General features: G+C 46.6%; 1 protein-coding gene across 1 annotated transcript in view; it reads left to right on the top strand.

Moving 5' to 3' along the window:
- The first annotated feature begins 200 nt into the window (after positions 1-200).
- Positions 201-11,830, top strand: part of FBXO28 (F-box protein 28) — a 38,091-nt gene continuing 26,461 nt past the window's right edge. The window contains exon 1 of the mRNA XM_040351389.1: positions 201-395. Coding sequence (XP_040207323.1) covers positions 234-395 — 162 coding nt within the window. The 5' untranslated portion in view covers positions 201-233. The remainder of the gene's footprint in view (positions 396-11,830) is intronic.

Genomic DNA, 11,830 nt, shown 5'->3' with positions numbered 1-11,830 from the left:
CACATGTGAGGACGGATAATCTGCCATATGTGACTTTATTGGTCTCGTGTTTACATAGACTTCCATATACCACTCCCCTCATACAGGGACGAGCCCCCCCAACATACAGGGTAGTGTGTTCTACACTCAGACACAGCGTAGCCCCGCCCCTTCTGTATTAGGACGACGGTCTCCTCAGTGGCGGAAGTGACGTCAGTCGGGGGGCGGGTGTTTGCTCTGGAGAAAAAAAAAAGATGTCGGCAGCCGGGGAGGAGAGGGGGAGTGAGTGCGGTACGGGGGGCTCCTCGTCCCCCGGGGGATCCACGGAGTGCAGCACGCTGCTCGACCTCCCCATTGTGGCCATCGAGAACATCCTGAACTTCCTGAGCTACGACCAGATCAGCCAACTGCGCCTGGTGAGAGAGGGGAGCCGGGAGGGGGCGCTGTGCGTGCTTTACACTTCAATACTCCCCCACCTATCTACCTACCTACCCATCTACCCACCCAGGAGCTCTGCCTGCTGCATCCCTTCACTGATACCCCCTACATCTGTCAGGGGGCAATTCATACCACCCCTCAAAAATACCCTCCCCCAATGACCCCTAAACCTCCTATGAGGCAGTGATCACCCCCCAACCTGCTGTGCTGTACATTACCCCTTCCAACCCCTCCCTTTACAACTGACAGGGGGCAATACTTATTATACCCCCCACCCTCTCCATATTACCCCTTCCAACCCCTCCCTTTACAACTGACAGGGGGCAATACTTATACCCCCAACTACTGCTGACAGGGGCAAACCCCCCACCCTCTCCATATTACCCCCCCCCCCCTTTTACACTTGCCATAGAGGAGAATATATTTTCCCAGCTCTGTGCACCTTACATTTTCCCCCTCCCTCTACCTTTCACTCCTTTCCTTCCCACTTCAACACACAGACACCTTTTCCCCCTACTATGTCTATACCACGTGCCCTCGCAGGCGGTATGGACTAGGGGGAGTCTGTGCCCCTGCCCCACCTGGTGGTATAGTCTGGGGGGAGCCTCTGCCCTTCCTGCAGGTGGTATGGACCGGGTGGGGCCTGTGCCCCCGCCCCGTCTGGTGGTATAGTCTGGGGGCAGCCTGTGCCCTCCCTGCAGGTGGTATGGACCAACAGGGCGAGCCTGTGCCCTCCCTGCAGGTGGTATGGACTAAGGGGGCGAGCCTGTGCCCTCCCTGCAGGCGGTATGGACTAAGGGGGCGAGCCTGTGCCCTCCCTGCAGGCGGTATGGACCGGGGGGTGAGCCTGTGCCCTCCCTGCAGGTGGTATGGACTAAGGGGGCGAGCATGTGCCCTTCCTGCAGGTGGTATGGACTAAGGGGGCGAGCCTGTGCCCTTCCTGCAGGCGGTATGGACTAAGGGGGCGAGCCTGTGCCCTTCCTGCAGGCGGTATGGACTAAGGGGGCGAGCCTGTGCCCTTCCTGCAGGCGGTATGGACTAAGGGGGCGAGCCTGTGCCCTTCCTGCAGGCGGTATGGACTAAGGGGGCGAGCCTGTGCTTTTCCTGCAGGCGGTATGGACTAAGGGGGCGAGCCTGTGCCCTTCCTGCAGGTGGTATGGACTAAGGGGGCGAGCCTGTGCCCTCAATGCAGGCGGTATAGACCAAGGGGGCGAGTCTGTGCCCTTCCTGCAAGCGGTATGGACCGGGGGGTGAGCCTGTGCCCTCCCTGCAGGCAGTATAGACCAAGGGGGTGAGCCTGTGCCCTTCCTGCAGGCGGTATAGACCAAGGGGGCGAGCCTGTGCCCTTCCTGCAGGCGGTATGGCCTGGCGGAGCCTGTGCTGAGGTGAGTATAACTGGTGCAGGGCGAACCCTTTACAAAGTCACCATCACTTTGTCTGAATAGGTGAGATGACCGCACCTTTTACAGCGGAACTAAACCCATCAATGATTTAAAAAAACACTTAAACTGGTTGTGCTCTAAAACAAACTGTCAAATCTTCTAATGGCCGGCGTCATAACTGATCACTGGTGCAGCATCATGGCAGTTGAAGATGGCAGCTTACTTGGCTGAAACCGATAGGCGGGTATAGTTCTGCTTCGCAGAACATCTGTGGTGAGAGAAATACAGGGGTTGCCATTGCTGACCACGTGAAAATACTCGGCTGTCTTGACTCAGTGTTTTCAATCCTTACACTGACATGAAAGAAGTCTTCACCGGCTGCGCTGTTGTTCCAGGTCAGCGACTTGGAACAAATAAGATTTTTTTTTTTTTTTTTTTTTTTTTTTTTTTTTAGATCAGCAATGGCAGCCTACATATTTATTATTATTTTTTTTTTTTTTATAGTTAACCTGTCATAATAGAGACCATTGCTGACCTTTCCTATAAAATTTCATGTGGCGGGTGTTCTGATTCTTCCACAATAACCAGGAACAGGCATGTGCATCAGGGGTCGTCAACCCCTTGGGCCGTGGCCCTTTTGCAGCTGTGGTGCGGGCGGCCTGCCAGGAAGAGACACCTGCTGGGCAGCCGGCATGAGAGAGCTGGGTGGATGGAAGGAGAGGGTGGGCAAGCAGAGATGATATCATCTCTCACGGCCCCCCCCCCCTCCACATCGCCGCTCTTCCGCCCTCACAGCCAGTGTAATGTCTCAGTGTCGGAGGTGCGACGGGGAGCAGAGAGATGACATCATCTCTCACTGCCCGCCCCGCCCCACCGATCTCCTGCAGCTTCTCTGTGAGAAAACAGATTCCTTGGTCAGTGATGCAGATTCCTCCCTCCCCCGGGCAGCTAATCGGGAATGGCCGAGGGCGGAGCCAGACAGTGACAGCTGAATGAGTCCTGGACCCTTCCTCTGCCAGGTGAAACCGGCTGCAGCATGAGGTGGGAGACACCCTGATACAGAGGGGCGGTCCCACATCATCAGTGACAGATGAGCTGTGTGTGGGAGTACAGGTGGGGTGTGTTTGGACTTGTAGTTCACCCCTGCAGTTGTCTGCCTCACATAGCACAAGGGGCACTCTGCATCTGGTGACAGGCAGTGTGGCATGGAAAGTGACATTCCACATTTGGTGACAATCCACATTTTGACAGGTGATGTGGCAAGTGACATTCCGCATCTGGTGATGGGTAATCTATTTCATTTAATACTACAATGTAATAATAGAAATAATGCGCTTCAAATCACCCTGACAGCACATCAAGCATGGTGCCGTGATGTTTGAAGTGCCAACACCAGCCATTGCCCGCGAAAAATTGTTTACACCCTCCGTAACCTTGGCACAATTTTCTTCCACGCAGCGGGTGCCAAAAAGGTTGGGGACCACTGATGTTTATGATGGCTTTTCTCATTATAAACATCCAGGCAACCAGCATTTTCAGGAGGTCAGCAATGATAGTCCACTCGTTACAGGCTTACTTTAACCACTTAAGGACCGCCTCCTGCACATATATGTCAGCAGAATGGCACGGCTGGGCACATGTACGTACAGTACATGTACCCAGCCGTGGGTCGCGGGTGCGCTCCCGCGACCCGGTCCGAAGCTCCGGGACCCGATCGCCGCTGGGGTCCCGCGATCGGTCCCCGGCGCTGAAGAACGGGGAGAGCCGCGTGTAAACACGGCTTCCCCGTTCTTCACTGTGGCGGCTGCATCGATCGTGTCATCCCTTTTTATAGGGGGACACAATCGATGACATCACTCCTACAGCCACACCCCCTACAGTTGTAAACACACATTAAGTGAAACATAACTCCTTCAGCGCCCCCTGTGGTTAACTCCCAAACTGCAACTGTCATTCCACAGTAAACAATGCTTTTTAAATGCATTTTGTTCTGTGAAAATGAGAATGGTCCCAAAAATGTGTCAAAATTGTTCGAAGTGTCCGCCATAATGACGCAGTCACGAAAAAAATCGCTGATCGCCGCCATTAGTAGTAAAAAAAAATCATAAAAATGCAATAAAACTATCCCCTATTTTGTAAACGCTATAATTTTTGCGCAAACCATCCGATAAACGCTTATTGCAATTTTTTTGAGATTTTTTTTTTTTTTTTTTTTTACCAAAAATATGTAGAAGAATACGTATGGGCCTAAACTGAGGAAAAAAAATGTTTTTAATATATTTTTGGGGGATATTTATTATAGCAAAAAGTAAAAAATATTGCATTTTTTTTTTTCAAAATTGTCGCTCTATTTTTGTTTATAGCGTAAAAAATTAAAACCGCAGAGGTGATCAAATACCACCAAAAGAAAGCTCTATTTGTGGGAAAAAAAGGACGCCAATTTTGTTTGGGAGCCACGTCGCACGACCGCGCAATTGTCAGTTAAATCGATGCAGTGCCGAATCGCAAAAAGGGGCAAGGTCCTTTAGCTGCATTTTGGTCCGGGTCTTAAGTGGTTAAAGCGGCAGTCCACCCTAAAAACAATTTACATTAACATCTTAAAAAAAAAAACATTTGCGAATTTTTTTTTTTTTACTTACCAGAATGCCCTGTTGCTAGGCAGTCATCCCAATCTGCCATTTCCTATTCCGCTGAGCTTCTAGTTCTCTACTTCCCTCGCCTGTGCTCCTGGGAAATGGGGCCTGCTGTCTTTTGGGACCTGTGTGTGTTCCAGAAGACACCCGGCCATTCACAAGGCGCCGCACATGCGCAGAAGGAAACGAGCAGTGAAGCCGCAAAGCTCCACTGCCGGTTTCCCTTCGAATGGCGGCATCCAATGGATGGATCAGCCTCAGGGCGTCGACATTGCGGGCTCCCTGGACAGGTAAGTTTCCTTATTAAAAGTCAGAAGTTACAGTGTTTGTTGCTGCTGACTTAAAGAAAAAAAATTGCGGTGGAACACCACTTTAAAATAGAACTATGGTCTTTACAAAAAATAAAAATGTTCTACAGTAAGTACATCTGCACTTAGTTTTCTTTAGTCTTCCTGCGAAGTTCCACAAATACCTGTTGAATTCTTCCAGTGAAATCCACCTCTGAATTTAGGCACAGTGCTAAGAATAGAGCGCAACTGAGCATGTGCAGAGCCGGATAAGACACATTACAGTGTACTGATTTATAATGTTTTACAGCCTGAAGTGATCTATAGGGACTTAAAGCGGCGTTCCACTCAAAAGTGGATGCTCCGCTTGTTTGCTCCCCCCCCTCCCTTCGCTGCCCCGGAAGTTTGGCCCCCCTCCTCCTTCCTCCACCGCCAGGCTGCTAAAGATCTTTCTAATCCAAATCTACCCCAAGCAGTGTAGTTTACCTTTTTAAAGCCTGCCTTTTAAAAAACAAAAACACAAGGGATGTTATTTACTCTTCGGCTGCTTTTACACTGAGTTGCTTTACAGGCGTTATAGCGCTAAAAATAGCGCCTACAAATCGCCTCTCATGTCAGTCCAGTGTGAAAGCCTGAGGGATTTCACACTGGATCGGTGTGCTTGCGGGACGTTAAAAAAAAAAAAGTCCTGCTAGCCGCATCTTTGCAATGCCTTAGGAGTGCCCTTGCCCATTGAAATCAATGGGCAGCGTGTTTTGTTTTTTTGTGAACTTTTGACAGTTGCATGGTCATGCAATACTGTACCCGTATGATATTTTTTTTAAGACCTTCTTTTGGTGATATTTAATAGCCACTGGGGTTTTTTTTTTTTTTTGCTAAATAACATTTTGAAAAATAAAAGATTCTTAGTTTCTGTTTTTGTAAACAAGTACATTTTCCTTCTTCACTGGTGGGCTGCAGTGATGGGGGGGCGGTGCTGATGGGCACTGATAATTGGTTTGCTGATTATCAGCGTGGATGTCCCTTGGGTGGATTGCTGCTTGCTGGATCGGCTCTCCTCACGCAGTGTTAGCATGAGGAGAAGACTGCCGATAACCAGTAAATCATGTTTACGCTATGATCAGCTGTGATTGGACACAGCTGGTCACATAGTAAAGAGCCTCTGTGATTGGCTCTTTACCCAGATCTGTGATCATCTGTGTCGGAAGGAGATGGCGATCACATATCGCTGCCAATGTGTGCCGCAGAGGGCGTGCGGGAAGCAAAATCATGGGAGGACGTCAAGACACCCTCCCAGAAATGTGCGACAGCGCTATAGCCATCATTTGACTATAGCATGGTCTTGAAGAGGTTAAAGTGGTAGTAAACTCCACTTTGTGATTTTTTTTTTTTTTTTTTTTTTTTTCCCTACAGGTAAGCTTTTAGTAAAACATAACTTGCCTGTAGGAAGAATAAATACTTCCTAAACATGCACCGTTTAGGAGATATTCACTTGCCTGGCAGCCGGTGACATCAAACAGCAGATGTGCTGGAGTGACATCATCACGACTCAGCCATTCAAATGGCTGGAGCCTGCAAACCCACAGGCAAGGTTTTGTTTAGCGTATAGCATAACGAATTCTATTCCTCCAGCCCCAGAGATTAACCACTTAAGGACCACCTCCTGCAGATATACGTTGGCAGAATGGCACGGCTGGGCACGTACATGTACGTCCTCTAAGTGCCCAGCCATGGGTCGCGGGCGCGCGCCCCCCGGTCCGAAGCTCCGGACCCGATCGCCGCTGGAGTCCCACGATCGGTCCCCGGAGCTGAAGAACGGGGAGAGCTGTGTGTAAACACAGCTTCCCCGTTCTTCCCTGTGGCGCTGTCATTGATTGATCGTGTTTCCATATATCGGGGAACACACAATGACGTCACACGTCCAGCCCCACCCTCCTACAGTTAGGAACACAGATGAGGTCACACTTAACCACTTCAGCGCCCCCTAGTGGTTAACTCCCAAACTACAATTGTCATTTTCACAGTAAACAATGCATTTTTAATGCATTTTTTGCTGTGAAAATGGCAATGGTCCCAAAAATGTGTCCGCCATAATGTCGCAGTCACGAAAAAAAAACGCTGATCGCCGCCATTAGTAGTAAAAAAATATTTTTTTAGAAAAATGCAATGAAACTATCCACTATCCCTATTTTGTAAACGCTATCAATTTTGCACAAACCAATCGATAAACGCTTCTTTCGATTTTTTTTTTTTTTTTTTTTTTTTAAGAATACATATCGGCCTTAACTGAGGATTTTTTTTTAATATATATTTGTGCGGGATATTTATTATAGCAAAAAGTAAATATTGCATTTTTTTCAATAAAGGACGCCAGTTTTGTTTGGGAGCCACTTTGCACGACCGCCCAATTGTCAGTTAAAGCGACGCAGTACCGAATCGCAAAAACTGTCTGGGTCCTTTACCTGCCTAAAGGTCCGGGTCTTAAGTGGTTAATCTCCATTAATAGAATGGCATGCATTATAAGGTGAGAATAATAATAGTGTATGAATGTTATCCCTGCAATTACTACCCCCCCCCCCCCCCTCATTTTTATCCTTTTAGCATTACAGTGTGGGAGAATTTCCTCATCTAGATGGATAGCAGACGCCTCCTTCAGTTATGAGACTCCCTGGTAGCCTCTGTCCTTGAAGCATCTCTGGAAGGATACACAGCAGGCTGTCGTTGCTTCTATTGCTGAACAGGGACACCTTTGAAGGGTCCTCTGCTACCGCTGCAGAGGGGTCTGAAATAACCATCTTCCTTCTAAGGCTCCATTCACACCTATGCATGTTGCTTTTGAGTGTTTTTGCGGTGCTTGCTGCGTTTTTCGACACGATTTTTTTTTTACATTTCCTTTAACAACCAACCATAAACAGGATACAAAAAATTGCAAATCGTGGTTAAAAACGCGGTACTTGCATTTTTAATGCAGGTCCATTTGAATTTTATTACATGCAAAACGCTGCTTTTTGCAGGGGAAAAAAAGTCCCCGACCCTTTCCAAAAACGCAGAGGCACAAAAAAGCATTGATGTGAACATGTTCCATAGGAACCCATGTTAAAAAAAATTCCCTGCTTTTCTGCATAATGCATCAAAAAACGCATTAGTGTGAACGGAGCCTTATGCCGCGTACACACGGTCGTTTTTTGTGATGAAATAAAACAACGTTTTAAAAAACGTCATTTAAAATGATCTTGTGTGGGCAAAACTTTGTTTTTTGTCTTTGAATATTTTTTTGGTCGTTTTTCAGAAGACAAAAAACAACGTTTTACCCACACACTATCATTTTTAAATGACACAAAAAACGACATTTTGAAAAACGACATAAAAAACTGAAGCATGTTCGAATTTTTTTTGGTCGTTTTTCAGAACATGCTTCAATTTTTTTTTGTCGTTTTTCAAAATGTCGTTTTGTGTGTCATTTAAAATGATAGTGTGTGTGTGTGTGTGTGGGTAAAACGACGTTTAAAACAACGTTTTTAAACCTGAGCATGAACGTAACCGCGCTTTGCTAGAGCATTTTGAAAAAACGATGGTGTATAGGCAACGTCGTTTTTTAAAATGAAGTTTAAAAAACGTCATTTTTCTTTCATGAGAAAAAAACAACGTTTTTTTACAAGACAAAAAACGCATTTGTGTGTACGCGGCATTAGGATGTAATGCAGTACGCAATCCCATTATTGTACTACTTTTATGCCAGACAGTTGTTTGGATATTTGCATTGTAATTATTTTATTTCAATAAGTAAGGCGGTTAACCCTTGCAGTGGGCTTTGGTGAGGTTGGGGGCTGCAATACACCTACATAATCGTCATTTTTAAGGATATGTTCACACTTGCAAATGCACCCTGCCAGCAATTAAATGCGAGTGGGTGCGATTAGCTGCGAGAGACGGCAGCCTCCCATTGCTTTCAGGGTGGCTGCCTACTTGCAGCTAATTGCAGGAACCCCTGCTTTGGTTCTTGCAAGCAATTGCCGGCAGGGTGCTTTCGCAGGTGTGAATGTACAATTTTCATTTTTGAAGTCAAACTTGAGAACCCCTACCTATGTTTGTGCTCTTCCATTCACACCACATACCGTATTTATCGGCATATACCGTGCACTTTTTTGCCCTGAAAATCGGGGCAAAATCGTGGGTGCGCGATATATGCCGATATCCGCTTCCTGCGTTTAGATTGAATGCCTGCGCCGAAATATACTGAGCGCAGTACATTTGGCCAGGCTCGGCTTCGCTCGTAGTCACGCTCTGTGATGTTTATGCGTGAGAAGCCGAGCGTGGTCGAATATACCCGAGTGTACTGCGCTCGGTATATGTCGGTGGAGGCTTCAAACTGAGCGCGGGAAGCGGGGATTCGACACAGAGACGGCGCAGGAGAAGCTCGGAGGACGCCGGACCAGACGAGGCTGCCGATGGACGCCGGGCAAGACACCAAAACTGTAAGTAGTAAAATGTAATAAAAAAATTTTCAGGATTTTAGGGTCAACATTAAGGGGTGCGCGCTATACGCCGGAGCGCGCAATACCCCGATTAAATACGGTACCTAAAAATATTTCTTGCTTTTCTGGTTGTTTCTTTATAGCAAGTTTATCCAAGCTATTTTTAACAATTGTGTAACTAAAAAATGGGTCTTCAAACTACGGCCCTCCAGTTGTTCAGGAACTACAATTCCCATCATGCCTAGTCAAGTCTATGCAAAATTGCATACACGTGATTCTCCGCTTGCATGTAGGGCAGTTATGGCGAGCCTTGGCACCCCAGATGTTTTTGAACTACATTTCGCATGATGCTCATGAACTCTGCAGTGAAGTTTAGCATCATGGGAAATGTAGTTCCAAAACATCTGGGGTGCCGAGGTTCGCCATCACTGATGTAGGAGGTCTGTGCGCCGCTTTTTCTGTGATTAGTCACAGCAGAAGCCGATCAGCGGGCGTTGGCCAATGAATGATCGCCGGCACCCGTTGATCGCAGAGGAGAGACACAGGGAGAAGCTCTCCATATGTAAACAATGCAGAGCTCTGTCCTGCTGCAGGGGCACTAGTGAGCGCTTTTATAGTCCATTGATCTTACTTAGGCTTGGGGTATCCTGAGAGTCTGCAGGAGCCTAACATTGCACCTGCAATCTGCTTTTAGCTGAAAAAAAAAAATATCGTTTTTTTTTTTTTCAAAAGTTGAACTTTAAATTTAAAAGGGGAAAGCTAATGAGGCGATTTATGCACATAAAAGGATGTCCAGTATTTATTCATTTTTTAAGTTCTGCTATGTGAATGGGAACATTTAATGAATAACAAAATAGGTGTTCTCCCAATTTGGCAGCAAAAGTGGAAATGCACTTTAAAGATGGTATCATGTTCTAGCACTGTGCCAGCTTCATGTTATAGCACTGTGCCAGCTTCTTAGCTTCAGGCAATTTCAAAGTGGATTAGATGATTTTAATCTCTTGTTTTATTAGCAGTATGTGCGTCTGGCTTTTTTTCTTTTTTTTTCCTGATGCATATATAAATGTATTTTTTTTTTTTTCCCATCGCCACCTTGTAATCTTCTGGGTTTGGGTTTGTCAGCCATCTTGATTGGCCGGGACAAGATGATGCAACTCCCATGCATGTACACAGGAGTTACTTCATCACAGCACCATTTTATGCTGAGACTCTACACTGAAAGTGTCAGTCCACCGCAATATCGCAGTCTTGCTATAAGTCGGTGATCATCGACATTACTAGTAAATAAATACATGTATCCCATAGTCCAGGGATGTCAAACTGGCGGCCCTCCAGCTGTTGCAGAACTCCCATCATTCCTCTGCCTGTCGGAGTCATGCTTGTAACTGTCAGCCTTGCAATGCCTCATGGGACTTGTAACAGCTACAGGGCTGCCAGTTTGACATTTGTGCCATAGTCTGTAGATGCTATAACGTTTGTGCAAACCAATCAATATACGCTTATTGGTATTTAGTTGTATATACTTTTTTACCCAAAATTTGCAGCAGAATATACTAGGGCTGCAACTAACGATTATTTTCATAATCGATTAGTTGTTTCGGCCCTAGAATACACATTGGACTAAATTTATGAAGATTTTTTTTAATTTGATGCGTTTTATAGCATACAAAAAATGATATATAACTCTTTTTTTTTTCTATTTATTTATATAATTTTTTTATTATTGGATGTGTTTTTTAAAACACAGGTTATCAAATGCCACCAAAAGAGAGCTCTATTTGGGGGGGGGGGGGGGGGGGGGGGAGGGACATTTGGGTATACAACGGCGTAATTGTCAAAGTAATTCAGTGCTTTATTTTTTGCAAAAAATGGCCTGGTCATGAAAGGGGGTAAATCTTCCAGAGGTCACGTGGTTAAAGCGGAGGTTCACCCTAGAAAAATGTTTTTAACATTACATTGTGCATACTTCCAACATTGACAGTATGCTGATTTTTTTGGCTGTACATACCGTGGTATAGCTATATGCCCCCCCCCCCCCAGTAGTGGCTCCCACGGGAGTGGGCGTTCCTATGCAGAGGCTAAGTGATTGACGTGATGACAAAAACTCCCCCCCCCCCCCCCCCCCCGGTGCATAAGGCGCGTCACGAGTTTCTGAAAGAAGCCGAACTGCGAGTCGGCTCTATACGGCGCCTGGGCACCGACGTTCGGCTTCTTACGGAAACTGGTGATGCGCCGGGGGGAAGTTTTTGTCATCACGTTAATCACTTAGCCTCTGCATAGGAACGCCCACCCCCGCGTGCCACTACCCGGAAGCCGGGGGGGGGGGCGGGGGAATAGCTATACGACGGTATGTACAGCAAAATAAAAAAAAAAGCATACTGTCAATGTTGGAAGTGAGCACAATGTAATGTTAGAACAATGTTTTTAGGGTGAACCTCCGCTTTAAGAATTGCACTGTATTTTCACCCAGCTTTGTTATTCTTTTGCTTTCAGCTCAGTTTTCTCCTCCGGAAGCTGGTGTGGTTGTTCAGTTGCTGTCATTGTGTTGGCCCTTAATAATGGAGAGGGCCGCTCTGTCGGTTGAGTCTCAGGGAGATATACTGAGGTTACTAAGCTTAAAGCAAGTCTGATCTATA

This window comes from Rana temporaria, chromosome 4, assembly GCF_905171775.1.
Source record: "Rana temporaria chromosome 4, aRanTem1.1, whole genome shotgun sequence".
Taxonomy (NCBI): domain Eukaryota; kingdom Metazoa; phylum Chordata; class Amphibia; order Anura; family Ranidae; genus Rana; species Rana temporaria.
This window is presented reverse-complemented; position numbering and strand designations above follow the sequence as displayed.